Raw genomic sequence first — 17,899 nt, 5'->3', positions numbered from 1 at the left:
CCATAGTTGCCCCGTGCCCTTGGTTGTTGTCCTTCTCTAGAGTTTGTTCACGAAAATGCGAAGTCACCTTTTGTTGACTTCTTCTTTCTGCCAGTCACGTTCATTCTTCAACTTGTACAGTACAGTCGGAACCAAAATCACCTGCACAGCATAACTTTAACGCGCCATTAATCCCTTCTAGAGATTTTGGCAACACCACAACCAGATTAACTTATATATATATATATATATATATATATATATATATATATATATATATATATATATATATATATATGCACACACATACATATACACACACACAGTGGAAGGAACTCGTCAAGCCTCGAGCGTCAGGTTTTTTCCAGAGCATTAATTACTAAAAGACTATCTCGACTTTGTTCCAGTCAGGTAGGTTGTTACATTGTTCGAGGTGGCGAACAAGGGAGTTGAGATGTCCTGTGTGCTCTTATGTAATTTTTGTGTTCGTTCAATCTCTTTTCAATCCTTCGACCTGATTCACTGATGTATGCTTAGGGACAGCCGCTCCAGGGAATGCGATAAATCACACTGATGGTCACAACAACCTCAGTTGTGTGATTTATCGTATTCCCTGGAGCGGCTGTCCCTTAGCGTACATCAATGAATCAGGTCGAGGGATTGAAAAGAGATTGAGCGAACACAAAAATGACATAAGGGCACACAGGACATCCGACTCCCTTGTTCGCCACCTCGAACAAGGTAACAACCTACCTCATTGGATCAAAGTCGAGGTTTTGCATAAGGGATTACAAAAGAAAATGAGAAAGACAGTGGAAGCTGGACATATAAACATCCAAGTAAACAAGAATGATAGAGAAGGGTTTATATGCCTTTCCAAAGCAGCTAGTCTTTTAGTAATTGACGCTCTGGAAAAAAACTGACGCTCGAGGCTTGACGAGTTCCTCCCACTGCAGATATAAATTTTGTGATCATGATGTATTATAGCGAGTCCTCTGAGGGTCATAGAGACTGAAACGTTAGGATAACGTATTCTGAAGCCCATCTTCGTTTACCCTTCCCCACCTATCACTCTTTCATATATATATATATATATATATATATATATATATATATATATATATATATATATGTACAACACTGAATGGGTCCCAGTGATTAGAAATACATTCTAACAACCACAATGCACTTTAATTCTAAGCCATCAACATCGGGGGACCGAATGAAGGCCGACATGCAGAAATTGAAATGTGGTACTGCCGAGGACTATAACTCAGCAATCGCATGACAAGTGCCGTAGTAACTTACCAACTACGCTATCAATAGATTCTTGATAGCGTAGTTGGTAAGTTACTACGGCACTTGTCATGTGATTGCTGAGTTCGAGTCCTCGGCAATACCGCATTTCAATTTCTGCATGTCAGCCTCCATTCGGTCTGCCGATGTTGATGGCTTAAAATTAAAGTGCATTGTGGTTGTTGATATATATATATATATATATATATATATATATATATATATATATATATATATATATATATATCATATACACATGCACACACACACACACACAGACACACACATATATATATATATATATATATATATATATATATATATATATATATATATATATATATAATTAAACGTGATTGCTTAAAACGCAGATAATGTCAAGGTGTTTGTGTGTGTGATGACGATGATAGTATATATATATATATATATATATATGTATATATATATATATATATATATATATATATGTATATTAGTAAAAGAGGGGAGCAGGTTCTCAGTAATACACGTGGAGTTAAAAACGACAGCATTGTTGCAGTTATTCAGTTTTTTCCTTGTATTATCGATTTTCCTGATAAGAGATTTCCCATTAACCGGGTGAATTGAAACTTAATCACTATATTCTTCCATTTTTTTTTATTTGAGCTCAACGTTTCGTCTTTATGAAGACATTTTTAAGAGTAAACTGAAATAAAAAAAAAATCAAATAGTTACAGTAATGGTGACAAAAATACAAAAATTACATAAATATAGCATTGATGACAATTGCGTGCAAGTAAAATATGAGGGACCCTTTCACATTAGAGACAAAGCTCCAGTCACTAACATCCAGATCAATTTGATCTCTACTATCCCATTATACAGAAACAAAAATCCCCCACTCCCCCCTCCCTCTACCCCCTCTCTCCCTTCGTCTCCCCCTCCTCACCCCTCCACCTCCTCTCTCCCCCACGGTGACCACACCCGCCAAACCCCCCCACCCCCTAACCCCCTTACCCCATGACCTCTGAGATCCCTTTTGTCTGACCTGATCTTAGGCTTATATATATCTATCAACCCCGACTTGTCACTTTCTCTCTTCCCTTTAAATGTAAGTCTTCTTGTCACCTTATTTATTTGCGTTTATATTGTATCCCTCATATTTTACTTGCACACAATTGTCATCTTTAATATATTTTTGTAATTTTTGTATTTTTTTTCACCATTACTGTAACTATGTAATTTTTCTTATTTCAGTTTACTCCTGAAAATGTCTTCATCAAGACGAAACGTTGAGCTCAAATAAGAAAAAATGGAAGAATATAGTGATTTAGTTTCAATTCACCCGGTTAATGGCAAATCTCTAATCAGGAAAATCGAGAATACAAGGAAAAAACTGAATAACTACAACAATGCTGTCGTTTTTAACTCCACGTGTGTGTGTATATATATATATATATATATATATATATATATATATATATGTATATATATATATATATATATATATATATATATGTGTGTGTGTGTGTGTATGTTTCTTATGACAGATTGAACTAACGTTCAACAAGCTAACGTCTTGACCTCGTGATATTCGACGCACGGGTCAGGGTTCGTATCCCACGGCGGAGCTTCTAAATATATATATATATATATATGACGTAGAAAGCACTGTTGGAGTAGAAAAGACTGGAAACGGGGAATCTATATATTTCGATTGCAAACTGCAATCCTCTTCAGTAGATGATCATCTACTGAAGAGGATTGCAGTTTGCAATCGAAATATATAGATTCCCCGTTTCCAGTCTTTTCTACCCCAACAGTGGTTTCTACGTTATTGACAAATGTGTGATTACATTTTTCACATGTAAAAAAATATATACATATATGTGTATATATATATATATATATATATATATATATATATATACATACATGTATACGTATATATATATATACATATATACATACACTATATATGTATGTGGGAATTTGTGTGTGTGTCAATTTTAGTTTGTATTTATTTATTCATTTACCTATTTCTGTCTCCTGCCACAGGATGGTGGGATCAGAGGAGCTCAGGACGGTTCGAAGTACCGAAGAAGGGGATGGCGAAGACGACGATGTCCTGAAGGAGACCCGGGCGGAGCGTCAGATGCGGCGGAGGTCACACGTCGCCGCCTACGTCACCATGTTCATCATGGCCGTCGGGTTCTCCATCGTCCTTACGGGCGTGTGGCCCTACCTGCAGCAGGTAAGAGGGTGTTAAGGTTCCTGCAAGAGATAAGGGGTCTTTAGGGGGTTCTGCGGGAAGGAGTGTTATTTTAGGACTCTTCCAAGAGGCAAGAGGTCTTTAGGGATTGTGCAGGAAGGTGGGTGGGGTCTAGGGTTCCTGCAAGAGGTAAGAGGTCTTTAGGGGTCCTGCAGGAAGTATATTTTCATTGATTTATTCTTTTATTTATTTATTTATTTATTTGTTTATTTTTTGTGAGGGGCTCCTGTAAGAGGTAAATGATCTTTAGGGGTCTTACGAGAAAGGAGGAAGTCTAGCGCCCCTGTAAGGGTCAGGTCTAGATTCCATACTCGCTAGTAGATGACGTCACGTTTTTGTGTTGTTATCACTTCGGGCAATGTCGGGTATTTTCGGAAGTTTCCGAAGTCCGATGTGACGGAAGACATTCAGAGGCCCAAATAAAACGCAATATTAGACTTCAAGCTTCTTTTATGGAAGAAAATTAAAATATCAAAACTTTATAACATTTTTTCACGTGGAATGATGAATTATATAATATATAAATATATTACTATTACTGGGTGGACGTTTTTTACACTAAAAAAGTTTGAACTGTTAGGAACAGCCAAGACTTGAATTTTTTTTATATAAAAATGGTCTTATTTTTATTTACAGCAGAACAATATTAAAATACATGTATGTGGAAAATCTCAATATCAAAATACATGTATATGGAAAATCCCTTATTCTTAATTACAGCAGCACAATTAAAATACATGTAGGCCTATACATGTAGGTGGAAAATCTCTATTGGTAAAAACACTTTATTCTTATTTGCAGCACAATTCTCAATCATTCCTACATTGAGGGCAAGTGTAAGTGTCATCTGTGCACATTTCCCTGACATCATGCACAGACAGATTTATACAGTTATGATACCATTGTTTACAAGAGCTGCACTCTATCATCAGTTTTCCAGGACGATAGACATGACACTTACAATATTTGGTGATAGTTTCATACCTCTCAATTTGTGGCAATCTAGCTTCATTGAGTTTTTTATGTGGAAACATGGTGAAATCTCCCTTTTCAAGACATACTACAAGGTGTTCCCTCATTTTACTAACATCAAATGTTACTGACAAATGACCATTGCCTTCACACACAGCACAGGAATTGATGACGTATACATCCTTGCATATGATCCCGTGACGTCATCTACTAGCGAGTATGGAATCTAGACCTGACCCCCTGTAAGAGGTAAAAGGTATTTTAGGACTCCCGTAGAACGTGAGAGACCTCTAGCGCCTCATGTAGGAGGTAGGATGTCTTTGACACCTTTGCTCGAACACTCCTCCAGGTGGTAAGAGCTTTAGCCCTTCTGCAGGAAAGAGAAGTTCTTTAGTGTCCTGGAAGAGGTACGAGGTCTCCGATACTTTTGCAGAAGGTAGTTCCTTAGCGCCTTTGGAGGAAGAAGTAGGGATTTTTTAGCAGGTCCTTAAGGCCTCTGCAGGATATAGGTCTTCTTCAACGTTTTTGCTGGAGTTAGTAGGTTATTTGTGCCTCCGTATAAAATGACAGGCCTTCTTGTGTTCTTATCCATCCACTCTGGACTTTTTTTTTAATCCATTGGAGAAGGGAGAGTTCGGCTATGCGGTATCCTGGCCTTTAATCGATTGATGATGCATTGGTGGTTAGGTTCTGTGTTATCTACAAATTATCGCGGGTTCGAGTCCCACACTCCTCTGCGATTCCCAGAAGTGACTCTAGTTACCTGCTCCAGCAGTCCCTAAAGCTCATAATAGGACAAAGGTGACGGCTTCGGCCGCAGCTACTTAGCGCCTCCTGGCGAGTTGTATTTTATGGGACGAGAGCTATGCTCGTAGTGACCCGTTCTCGTATCTCTCCGCATCCAGTTTATTCTTAAAATCTTATATAGTTTTGGCACTCACTGTTTCTCCGTTTAGTTTGTTCCAGACATCAATTACTCTATGTGGGAAGCTATTCTTTTTCAAGTCTCTTCTGTAACTGTCCTTATCTTCTTTTCGTGTCCTCTTATTTCTCTTCTGTCCCATTTTAATAAGTCGTCTTTATCGAGAATTTCCACCCCTTTCGTAATTCTGTAAATGGTCAACAAATCACCTCTTTCTCTTCTCTGTTCCAGTGTTGTTAGATGTAATTTCTCCAATCTATGTTCATATGCCAAGTGTGTGTGTGTGTGTGTGTGTGTGTGTGTGTGTGTGTGTGTGTGTGTGTGTGTGTGTGTTTGTGCGCGCGTATTTAACTAACAGTATTGTGTGTGTCAGAGAGATATTCATCACGGTCATGGATCACATGTGGGATTAATGATCGGCAGCTATTACACTCCCGGATGAATATGACCCGATCTATGGGCAGTGCTGTGCCTTTACATACATACATACACACACATACATACGCACACAACACCCTTCCCACCAGAGTTGGAGTGCCAGCTCGTAGTGCAGGAGTGCTGAAATTTTCAGCCCTGGGCGGGACTCGAACTCGGATCGTTGAATTAGCATGCGTGCGTGTGTATATGTGTGCGTGTGAGATCGACCATCCATATCACACACATAGATACATGACACAGAAACTTCATGCTGTCTGTGTCAGCAGCATATAATGTGGATCTACCGCACGCCAGGTTGCTCATTGTCCATGCGACGCAGGCTACTGTTGTTTTCATTGCAAAGCTTCTCACGCGCCCCCGCGGGGCAGGCAAAGGCAAGTAGCTCTCTCTCCACTCCTTCCCCCTTCCCTCTTCATTTCGTTTATGTAGTTATTCAAGTCCATTTGTATCTTGTTTAATTATTATTTATTGTTATTTATTATTATTATTTTATTGTTATTTAATTTTAATTATTATTGTTATTATTGTTTATTTGACTATTTATTTTCTTTATACCCCGTCTGGGGTATTGGTTGCGTGTTATTGTGGGGTTAAAAGCTGCTCAGTAGCATGCAGCTGATACTTTAGGGTCTATATGGGGCGCCTCTACAGAACAGTCACACATCACTTTGTGGTAGAGGAAATCTATTCATAGAGAAATTATTATACTTTATTATACTGCAACTGCCCCTCCGTTATGCTGCCTCCCCCCCTACTCTTGTTACTGTCCTGTACCACTTTTCTGAGTATTCATTCTCTTATTTTGCCGAATCTTGTGGTGAGGGAAAAGAATACTGCCACCAAGTCTTCCCACTTGAGTCGTAAAAGGCGACAAAAACGGGACGGGGATAGGACTAGCTATTCTTTCACCGTAGCCCCAAAGGGGACATTGGGGACAATCCTAAAAAAAGCAAAGGCATAAGAGGGTCTGGAAGATTTCCAATCAGGACCCTAAAGTTTGGCTCTTTTAATGTGTGTGGATGTGGTACAAATGAGAGTAAAAGGGAAAAGATAGGCAGTATGTTTATGAGAAGAAAGATGGATGTGTTGGCATTGAGTGAAACTAAGTTGAAAGGGAGGGGCGAGTTTGAGTTTGGGAGTGTAGTTGGGAGGGTCTCGGGAGTGAGGAGAGGATGAGGGAAAGAAGGGGTGGCTATACTAGTAAGCAAAGGGATAGGTAAATGTGTGGTGGAATGGAAGGAGGTTTCTTCAAGGATGTGGATGAAGGTGAAACTGGGAAGGGAGGTGTGGGCTTTTTGTAAGTGCATATGAGGCTGGTAGTGAAAAGTGTGTAGAGGAAAGGGAGTCTTTTTGGATAGATTTAAATGAGTACATAGAGGGTTTCGGGAGAAATATCAATGTAGTGGTATTGGGACAATGCTAGGGTAGGGAATGAACTGATAGTGTTTGGGAAGTGTGGAGTTCCAGGAAAAAAATGTGGAGAGTTGATGGTGATGTGTCTAGAGAGATGATAGCAAGTACAGTGTTTATGAAGAAAGTCGAGCACAAGTACACATGGGAGAGGGTGGTGGATGGAAGGGTGGTAGATAGGGCGATAATGGACTATATAGTGGTGACCAGGAGTATAGTAGGAAGAGTTAAGGATGTACATGTTCATTGCATTCTCTGACTTTAGACTCTAGCTCCTGCCTCATTAGTACTTTAGCTACAGTAAGGCAACTTCATTTGAATAAGGTAACTCACTCATCGAAAAGGTAGGATATTTTAGTCATATCTCAGTCAACATTTTTGACTGCCCCCAAGCAATTTTGTTTGAGGCACTCCTGTTCCAAAAGAAAAGGGCTGAAATTCTGTAAGACTAACATATGACACAGAATGTCCCCATCCATGTTTTCATTTGGATCTTGTTGTTAATCTTAAACTTTTTATTTGCAGCTTGATGAGTCAGTGTCAAAGGAGTTTCTTGGCTGGGTTGTGGCTGCCAACCCCTTAGGGCAGATGCTTGCCTCTCCACTCTTTGGTTTTTGGGGCAACAAAGCAGGAAGGGTCAGGTAAATACTAACTTGTGTTCCCCTTTTGAGGGAATTTATCCCGAGATTGGGAGTTAGGGTTGACATACAGTACCCCTGTCATTCCATCCATCAACCTCATTTATGGTCTTTATCTCAAGTTCATTCTATCCACCTGTTTTCTACACTCATTTTGCTAGTTTTGCTGCATTCTTTATATCTATATGCCCACATTACATCATCATTCTTTGATTTAACCTATCCAACAGCTTTCTATCCATCCACACTCTGTGCCTCACCCCACATTTCTCATTCTGTCCATCCTTGCAACACCTACTTCTCAAACACCTTATCACTAACACATTTATATGCTCTTCCTTTCTGCCCTTTTTAAATTTCAAGTCTCCATAGAATAAATGTCAGTGGTACAATACCTAAGGTTTTCTTCATCCTTACATGTATACACCCCCCCAACTCTCCGCTCATGAAAGTTGGAGTAACAACCCACAGAGCAGCAATACTGAAATTATTTCAGCCCTGGGCAGGATTCAAATCTGGATCGCCGTAGTGGCAGCCGGGAACTCTACCAACTGCACCAACAGTATCAATAAGTTTGTATACACATGAATGAGATAATTTATTTTACCCACAGTCTCTCATTTCTTTTTTAATTCCTCACTGGCTGTTTCAGGGTTGCCTTCATCTGGAGCATCTTGTTCTTTGCACTGGGCAATGCCATGTATGCTGTTCTACACGTCTTTGGTTCTACAGCAAAGTACTTCATGGTCTTCTCCAGATTCATTGTTGGAGTCAGCTCTGGTTAGTTATGTTTATTTGTCTGAAAACACTTACATACCGTATTTCCCGGCGTATAGTGCGCGACTTTTTTTCCGTTGGAAGGGCCTAAAAATGGGGGGTGCGCGTTATCCGGCGGTGCGCATTATCTACGGCCTACAATAAAAATTCTGCGGCTGTGTGTGTAATTTTTTTCACAACAACGTGACGATGTTGGCCGTCACAAAGTCGGGAGGCACATTTCTCCGTGACGTTCCGTGAGAACAAGAAGAACAGCCATGGTGACATGAAAGAATACGCCAGCATGGGCTACCGTATAATATTTGGTATAGGTAGGTATCTATCGAATCTTATTTTTCATGTTTAAATAGGCCTAAACACCATGAAACATGATCATTATTCATGATATTTACCCATGTTCACAGCATCTTAGTTTGAATATTTATGTTGGCTTTGTTGCTTCACTTTAGGTATGGTACAAATTCCGTTGCGGCCGTTCATAAACTCGTGTCAAACACCTGACTACAACACCCTCTTTCGGGAATTATATTAACTAAACGTCACCTCGATGAGAGACTGTCCTATTTCACCACTGTCATTGCAGGTTCAAAGCTAAAACGAAACAGTCTGTAGTTTGTTTCAGTATTAAATAAAAAAAAAAAAAAAATGGTAAAGACGAAATATTTCCTCAAGATATAAAATGAACATTTTCTGTAAAAATCCCGAAATTTTTCTGTATATTTTACTTTCAATATTTTTTTAGGTCATATTTCCAAAAAACTATTTAAGCTACAAAGTAATAAGGGACCAACGCACAACATGAGTCATATACCGGTACATGTACAACCACTCCTCGTTTAACGACGACAATTGGGACCAGCGTCGCCGTCGTTAACCGAATTGGTCGTTAAGCGAAAGTGAATACATATACGTACATGTAATGTATGTACAATGTCCAGCAATACATGTATCTTTATTTTCGTTTATTTTCCCTCTTTTATACAGTACATTAAAGCTTTATTTACTGTTTATTTACCATGGTTAGGTTCCTGAAATTACCGTATATGACCAAATCCGCGTATGCTGACATTCCATATTAAATACCGGGGTATTTTTTTAGTTTCGACCATGGGCGCAATAGAGCAATAGAAAACTAATTATTAATTTTGTATATTAAAATGTATCAACGTAATATGCAATTTTGTGGGCGGAAATATAAGTAAAGAACAAGCATAGTAGCAGTAGCATAGTAGTCAGTAGCATAGGATCGGGACGCCATCTTTTCGTCTGTCAATTGACGGCCTCGGTACTTCCGACTACCTCGCCAGGTATATTTTCTTGAAGGAATGGTATGGTGCGGAGATACATGCATTCCTTCAAGCTGCAATAACTTTGTATTCCCCGCAAGCTGAGAGAGTGGTTGAAAAGCCCGCCAACGTCTCTCACGACGACGACAACGAGGACGAGCCGGATGACATTTAATTTGCAGGTGATGATTTATTAAACACAGGTTAGGTTAGTTTAGTTTAGGTTAGACGAATTTATCATCCTTTCATTTCTTCGACATCGGCATCTATCATAACAAACATGCTGTACCATTCGTCCGACATGACTTCGTTACTTACGAAATCTGTTTTCGCACTTTTTTTTATTTCCGCTCACAAAATTGTATATTGCGTTGATGCATTATAATTTACAAAATTAATAAATAATTTTCTATTGCTATATTGCGCTCATGGTTGAAACTAAAAATTTACCAATACCAGTATATACTGTACCCCAGGTAGTTTGTGCAGCTTGCAGGATGGTAATGTAGACCTAAGCTTCAGAACACTTTACCTCAGCTAATATCCACCGTACAAGTTCATTTATAACATCATACAAATTTGCCTCAGCCAACTTAATTATCGTACACGACGTCGTAATTTTGGGAGATTTACGTTAAACGAATATTGGTCTGTCATAAAGCCCGTCGTAACTCCGCGTCGTCGCTAACCGAGTAGGTCGTTAAACGAGGAGTGGTTGTAGTTCCGACTTTTTCTTAGTTGTGTCCTGATTGATGCCTAAACTGACACTTAAGTTAGTGACAAATCAACAGATTTCCCAGCGGTGGCTCTAGCCAATGAAAAATACTTCTCCATGTAACCTCGTTCACATGATATAAATACCGAGGTAAAACTGCGTTATAGACAAATGCGCTCGGGCATGCGCATTATACGTCGGTGCGCGCTATCTGTGTACTGAGATAACGAAGTGCATGGATGCGCATTATAACCCGATGCGCATTATAAGCCGGAAAATACGGTACATACATACATATACCAAGGCTTCCCCCTTACAAGGGAGGTAGCCAAAAAGAAAAAGGCATAAAATCATTTCCACCCATTCCATCCCTGAATACACTCCACACCCCTCCACCCTCCCTCTTATCTGAGCACCTCCTGTATGATGGGTCATCCCTGCACCTTGTCCACTGCCCTGGGTCAGAAGCAGTGTCGCAAGACACAGCACATCCACAGCAAGGCCGCTTCATTAAATCGGCGACCCCCCTCTCCATCCCCCCATTGCATAAAAGGAGAGGACGGGGAGAAATCCCTTCGGGCTGCGTCAAATTTTGCTCACACATACTACCTCACCCCTCATCCTCCCGCCCATTCCACCTCATCCAATCACAACATCATCCATATACAACCATTCTCCATTCACCCCTGTCTTCTGTCCTCTCCCGTCCTTCCTCAACAGACATTCCCCTCTTCCCCAAAGCCCCCTTCACCCCATCCATCCACCTCATCCTAGGATGTCCCCTCATGTTCACTCCCTCCACATCTGCCTTCCATACCTCTTTTACTAGTCTTTTTTCACTCATTCTTTCCATGTGTCCAAACCATCCTAATATTCTTTCATCAACCCTATCTCCCAGCTCCTTTTCCACCCCTGTTCTCCTCCTCACCTCTTCATTTCTCACTCTATCTAGCCTAGTAACCCCCATCATACTTCTCTGACACCTCATCTCAAACACATTCAAACTTCTTCTCTTATGTTCCATGTTTCTGCCCCATACAGTGCTGTTGGCACAATCACTCTTTCATGCAGTCTCCTCTTAGCATCCATTCCCAAATGTCTATTCCTCATTACACTCTTTTATCCACCAAGGCATTTACTTGCTTCTCTCAATCTACATTCTACCTCCACCTTCACTCCACCTTTTCCTGCCACATTTGCACCCAAGTATCTAAAACTATCCACTTCCTCCAGTCACTCTCCCTTAATGCTTACTTCCAGTCTACTGCCACTTTCACCCCTTGTACATCTCATCACCTTACTTTTACCCATATTTATCTTTAGCTTTCTTCTATCACATACTCTCCCAAACTCTGCCACCAACTTCCTCAATCCCTCCTCTGATCCTGCCACAAGCACAGTGTCATCCGCAAACAACAGCTGGCTCACCTCCCACTTTTCTCCATTTTCTTTAACCATCTCCAATCCCTTGCCCACTACCTTTGCATTTACCTCTCACACTTACAAGAAGATATAGAAATTACAATATCTCCCTTCTGAATGGGCCATTATAGTATTAACATGGAATTGCTCTAGTTGTAGTTACCATATATCATAGATGTATACATCAAACATAAGACACAGAACATGTAATTTTGCAATGCCCAGCATAAACACAATAGATACAGCAGTACATTATTTCTTCTCTTGGTGATTATATAAAGGGGAAAGAATTTTTGTATATGTATTATATAGGTTCTTTTCCAAATTGTTGGAATTTTTTTGTGCATTCAGGAGTGGTTGAAAATGTCAATATAGGCCTTTATTGCCTTTGGCTGAGGTGTTTTAGATGGATATTTAGATCTTATCTGGATCTTCTGCATGGGAGTTTTTTCCATTTTTTTTTTATCACCCTTTCCACATCTTTGTTAGAGAAAGTGGAATATCAACTGGATCTTGTCTGATTATTCATATCTAATTGTTTCCCAATTTTCTGAACTTGTGGATTTCAGATGTGCTTTGGAGAAGATTTTGTTAATGATATTATATTGCTGATTTGGTGATATTTGATTGCTCTTTAAATGATTTTCCATATATGTAAATTAACTTGACCTCATGTAACCTTTCCATCACTGTAAACATAGAATATTATGAAATACAAAATTTTTACAAAAAATTTAGGGATAAATCAACTACCTGACGTTTTGTCTATTGAGAAAGTCAATAGACGAAATGTCAGGAATAAACGCTTCACTTCCAGTCCATGTTTCCTTTGCTGTGTTTATGCAACTTGTTCACATGGATTTTCATAAATCAACTATTTTCTCTTCCACATAAACAGTCACTGCCCTTCTCTTAACTAAACTAACAGCCCTATTTCCATCACTGTTTATCTAGTTATGAGATAGGTTGTACACAGTACTCTCATCCCAAGGGAAATAATTGATATTATCTTAAGTTTTTGACATGTTATTATTTGAAACCTGTGTCCCAGTTTAGTGAGGAAGTCATCATGACCTTGTGAATTTTGAAACAGATACACAAGCCTACTTTTATTTGGCAGAATGATGTATTCTGTGTTAGTGAGTTAATTGTCCTGTGTAAATGTCAATCAATCAATTGTTGCTTCAAGTTTTATGGAATGGGAAACCTACAGCCCCACAGTGGCTAACAATGGTCCTCAGAACCTCCCACAGATCTCTCTGGGAACAAACTTTTGACTGTTGACTGTGTTATATCAGTGTACAGTATTTACCTAGTTGTATTTTACGGGAAGGGGAGCTATGCTCGTGGTGTCCCGTCTTCATATCTCATTTTATCTAGACTGTTTTTAAATTCGTGTATTGTTTTTGCACACACCACTTTCTCATCTAACTTGTTCCAAATGTCTATTACTCTGTGGGGAAAGCCGTTCTTTTTCAGATCTCTTCTATAACTGTCTTTCTTGATTTTCTTTCCGTGTCCTCTTGTATTTCTACTGTACTGTGTAGGAGTGTTTCTGTGTCACCAGCTGGAAGTGGTAGGAAGAGGAGAGCAGTCACTTGTTGTCAGCTTCCCATGTGTGAAAAAGTGTAAGAAGTACAGTGGAGATTAATAGAATGAGATCCTGGGCCCAGTCTGTAGAGTGAATGTCAGCACCTCAGGGTATATGGTGGGGACCACCACATGCAGGTACCCATCATTAGTCCCCTATATCATATCATATTCCATGCACACCTTACACTTTCTCTATTCTTTATTGCAGCTAGTGTGAGTATATGTAGATCCTATATAGCAGACTCTACAACGTTAAAGGAGCGGACAATGGGAATGTCAATCATTGCTGCCTCCCAAGCCATTGGATTTATTGTTGGGCCAGGTATGGATGGAACTCATTAATAGTGATTATCAAAAAACTTGTAGGTTATTTAGTTCCTGTGATAGGCCTTATAATAAAATGATCCTCACTCCCCATGTTGATTATCTTTGTATGCAAAAGGCCAGGGGCAATGGATTGATTGATTGAGTACCCTGTACTATTATAGTGTCCTTATTTAATGGAAATCTGCTTTATAACAAATTTTGTCCTTAGGCCAGCATTAAATTGAAGCTCATTGTGTATTTCCATTTCAGCAATCCAGACTGCTCTCGCAGTAGGCTTTATGCAAACTGTAGATGGTCCTAATGGTACCTTCGTCTATGTGCCATATGACACTGATTTGGGTGTTTGGGGGGTGCGCTGGAACATGTATACTGCAGCTGGCTGGGTTGCTGTTTTCATAGGGTTCCTTAACTTGTTGCTCTTCCTGCCAATTATATTTCAGGTAAGTTTTAGATACCTGTCTCTACTAGACACAATATATCAGGCTCATTCACCCTTAAGTAGTCATTTATCTCAAACCTAGCTGATAGTAAACCATCAATATTAGCATGTGCTATTCTAAGTTTCTTGTAGTGCTTACTTTTCAGTACTGCTTTTTTGTTCTCTTAGAAACTATTTCCTCAGCTTCTGATTGACGATGCTAAAAAAAAATATTATATATAATATATATATGCATATATGTATATATATATATATGTATGTATTATATATATATTTTTTTTCAGTCCCATCATTTTTTACTTTGGCTTCCACTAAGATCTTTCATGTCTTTGCTCATTCCTCTTTATTAGTATCTTTCTAAATCCATTTTTAACCTTCCTTCTCATGCTAACTTCCAAGACTTGGCTTGCCATGGCTTGGGACTTGAACTTTATTTTCACTGGACGTGCACAGTTTCTCTTATACTTGCCTAACTTATACACGCTATCAATCTGGTCTGTTACATGCAAATCCTTCCCTAGATTTGTTGATGTAATTTCCCTAATCATTTGCATTTCTTTTTCTTGACTTAACTTCCATTAGGTGTTGTGTTCTTCTTGGCATCCAAAGAGTTAGACACATCTAGACTTTTCTACAACATCTCTGACAAGAGCTTCTCTTTTTTTTTTTTCATAGCCTTGTGTGTGTACATATTTTATATGCGTGTGTATATATATATATATATATATATATATATATATATATATATATATATATATATATATATATATATATACATATGCTACTGTACTGTAATCATGCATTATTTTATTTCATTTATAAATGTGGGCAAAAGGTGATCAGATGTACAAGGGGAGAGAATGGCTGGCTGCAAAATGGAAGTGAATATTAAGGGAGAGAGACTGGAGGAAGTGGATAGCTTTAGATACTTGGGTGCGAATGTGGTGGGAAAGGGAGGAGCGGAGATGGAGGTAGAATGTAGAGTGAGAGAAGCAAGTAAATACCTTGAGGGATTAAAAAGTGTAATGAGAAATAGGTATTTGGGAATGGATGCTAAGAGGAGATTGTATGAAGGGGTGATTGTGCCTACAGCACTGTATGGGGCAGAAAATTGAAACATATGAGAGGAAGAGTTTAAATGTGTTTGAGATGAAATGCCTGAGAAGTATGGTAGGGGTTATTAGGCTGGATAGAGTGAGAAACGAGGAGGTGAGAAGAGCAGGGGTGGAAAGGGAGTTGGGAGATATGGTTAATGAAAGAGTATTGGGTTGGTTTGGACACAAGGAAAGAATGAGTGAAGAAAAATTAGTAAAAGAGGTGTGGAAGGCAGAGGTGGGGGGAGTGAACATGAGAGGATGACCAAGGATGAGATGGATGGATGGGGGTAAAAGGGGCATTGGGAAAGAGGGTAATGTCTGTTGAGGGAGAAGAGAAGATAGGGGTGAGTAGAGAATGGTTGAGTGAGGATGATGCTGTGATGCATGGATGGGGGATGGGGGGTGAGGCAGTATGTGTGAATGATATTTTGATGCAGCCCATAGGGATTTCTCCCCCATCTTCTCTTTTTCTGCATGAGGATACAGAGGGGGGGTCACCAATTAAATGAAGTGGCCTTGTTGTGTTTGTGCTCTGTCTTGCTCCATTGCTTCTGACCCAGGGCAGTGGGCAAGATGCAGGGATGACCCATTGTCCAGGAGGAGCCAAGAAAAGAGGGAGGGAGGGGTGGTGAATGGGAGTGGAGTATGTGGGGATGAAATGGGTGGGGGTGGATTTATGCCTTTGACATTGGCTGCCTCCATTGTAAAGGGGAAAAAGCTGTTTGTATTTGTATTTATTTTTTCTTTTTTCTTTCAGGAACATAACATAACTCAGCGGCTGGTTCGAGCAAATGATGATAATGCAAAGAAATATCATAAACCTGACTACCCAGCTCTTATTGGCATTTTGTTTGTCTTTTTCATAATCCTATTTGTATATGTATTACTTGAGACCTTGCTTGTCCCCATGTGCCTTGACCTATATGCATGGCACACTGAATTTGCTGTCACTGTTGTAGGAATTGGACTTAGTGCTGCTGGAGTGTTTTGCCTATTCATTTTTGGTATTTTAGGGGTTTTGGCAAAATATGTTGATGAAAGAAAAATATTGATAGGTATGGGTCTTATTCCAATTACCTTAAGTATGCTTATGCATTTTCCAATGGGAAGTACCTATCCAAAAATGTCTAATTGTACTATATCTTATGTAGAAAGTAATGATACACATCAAGCAAGCTTTATTAATACTACTAGTGGTGCCTTAGAAATTATGTCTTTAGCTGTACATAAAGTTAATGATGAAGTGAAAGTGTGCGATTCACTGGGATGCCCACCAGAACAAGAATGGTGCACATACACTCCTATAATTGAGAAAAGCCAAATGCTGGCAGCAGATATTGTGGCCTTAATTGGCTACCCTACATCTGTCACCATGGTACAAACAATATTTTCCAAAATGTTGGGTCCAAGACCTCAAGGAGTCCTTATGGGAGTCCTTACTAGTACAGGTAGCTTTTCACGAATGGCAGGACCTATTTTTGTGTCGTATGTTTATACAAATTTAGGAACTCGATGGACATTTGGAATATTGTTTGTATGTATGATTTTCACTATAATAGAATCATTTTATTTCTTCAAGAGACAGATACCATGTGTTGCAATTCAGAGTCCTACAACTGAACCTCTCCAGTCCTCTGAATAATTTGTTACTTAATACTTGGTAAAACCCCAGTGTTTCTTTGTGTTTCTTGAATCATGATCTGGCACTGAATGAGAAGAATGTAAATATATATATTGTATATATTTTTGTATATTAAATGAGGTAAAATTAATTTGTTTATTCTTGTATGTAGTAAAGTATTATTTAACCTCTTTAATACGAGTCAAATATTCACTCGTACATCAGGCTGCCTGATGTACAATGATGAATCTCAATACAAGCATTACAAAATATAATTACTGCTGTTATACTCGTTCTCTTTCACCCTGAATGAATATCGTCATCCTCGTAAAGAAATTGCCTGAGCCATTTTTCATCAATTTCTGGATTATTTTTATATATATATATATATATATATATATATATATATATATATATATATATATATATATATATATATATATATATATATATATATATATATATATAAAATTCATTGCTCCTTGTGGTACAATTCCCAATGTTTTATTTAGTGTCTGAGTAGGTTAAAACTACGTTAGGAGGAACATTATGTACATTTATAAAGTAGAAAAACTACGGGTATTTTTTTTTTTCGATTTCCCGAAAAGTTGGACAAATGACTTAGGCACTTTCTTTACGAGGCTGGTGATATAATGTCATAGAAAACATTATCCTGTTCACAGAGTATGGGGGTCACTCAACTACAGCTACAAAAT

General features: G+C 38.9%; 1 protein-coding gene across 3 annotated transcripts in view; it reads left to right on the top strand.

Moving 5' to 3' along the window:
- The window catches only part of LOC143033903 (major facilitator superfamily domain-containing protein 8-like), a 52,331-nt gene extending 34,997 nt beyond the window's left edge, over positions 1-17,334 (top strand). For all 3 annotated transcript variants that reach the window (XM_076199535.1, XM_076199536.1, XM_076199534.1), the window contains 6 exons: positions 3,313-3,508; positions 7,794-7,909; positions 8,559-8,686; positions 13,908-14,021; positions 14,276-14,466; positions 16,320-17,334. In XM_076199535.1, the coding sequence (XP_076055650.1) occupies positions 3,313-3,508; positions 7,794-7,909; positions 8,559-8,686; positions 13,908-14,021; positions 14,276-14,466; positions 16,320-17,204 (1,630 nt within the window). In that variant the 3' untranslated portion in view covers positions 17,205-17,334. The remainder of the gene's footprint in view (positions 1-3,312; positions 3,509-7,793; positions 7,910-8,558; positions 8,687-13,907; positions 14,022-14,275; positions 14,467-16,319) is intronic.
- The last annotated feature ends 565 nt before the right edge of the window (positions 17,335-17,899 follow it).

This window comes from Oratosquilla oratoria, chromosome 16 (assembly GCF_046742065.1).
Source record: "Oratosquilla oratoria isolate Oo_2021 chromosome 16, ASM4674206v1, whole genome shotgun sequence".
NCBI lineage: Eukaryota > Metazoa > Arthropoda > Malacostraca > Stomatopoda > Squillidae > Oratosquilla > Oratosquilla oratoria.
This window is presented reverse-complemented; position numbering and strand designations above follow the sequence as displayed.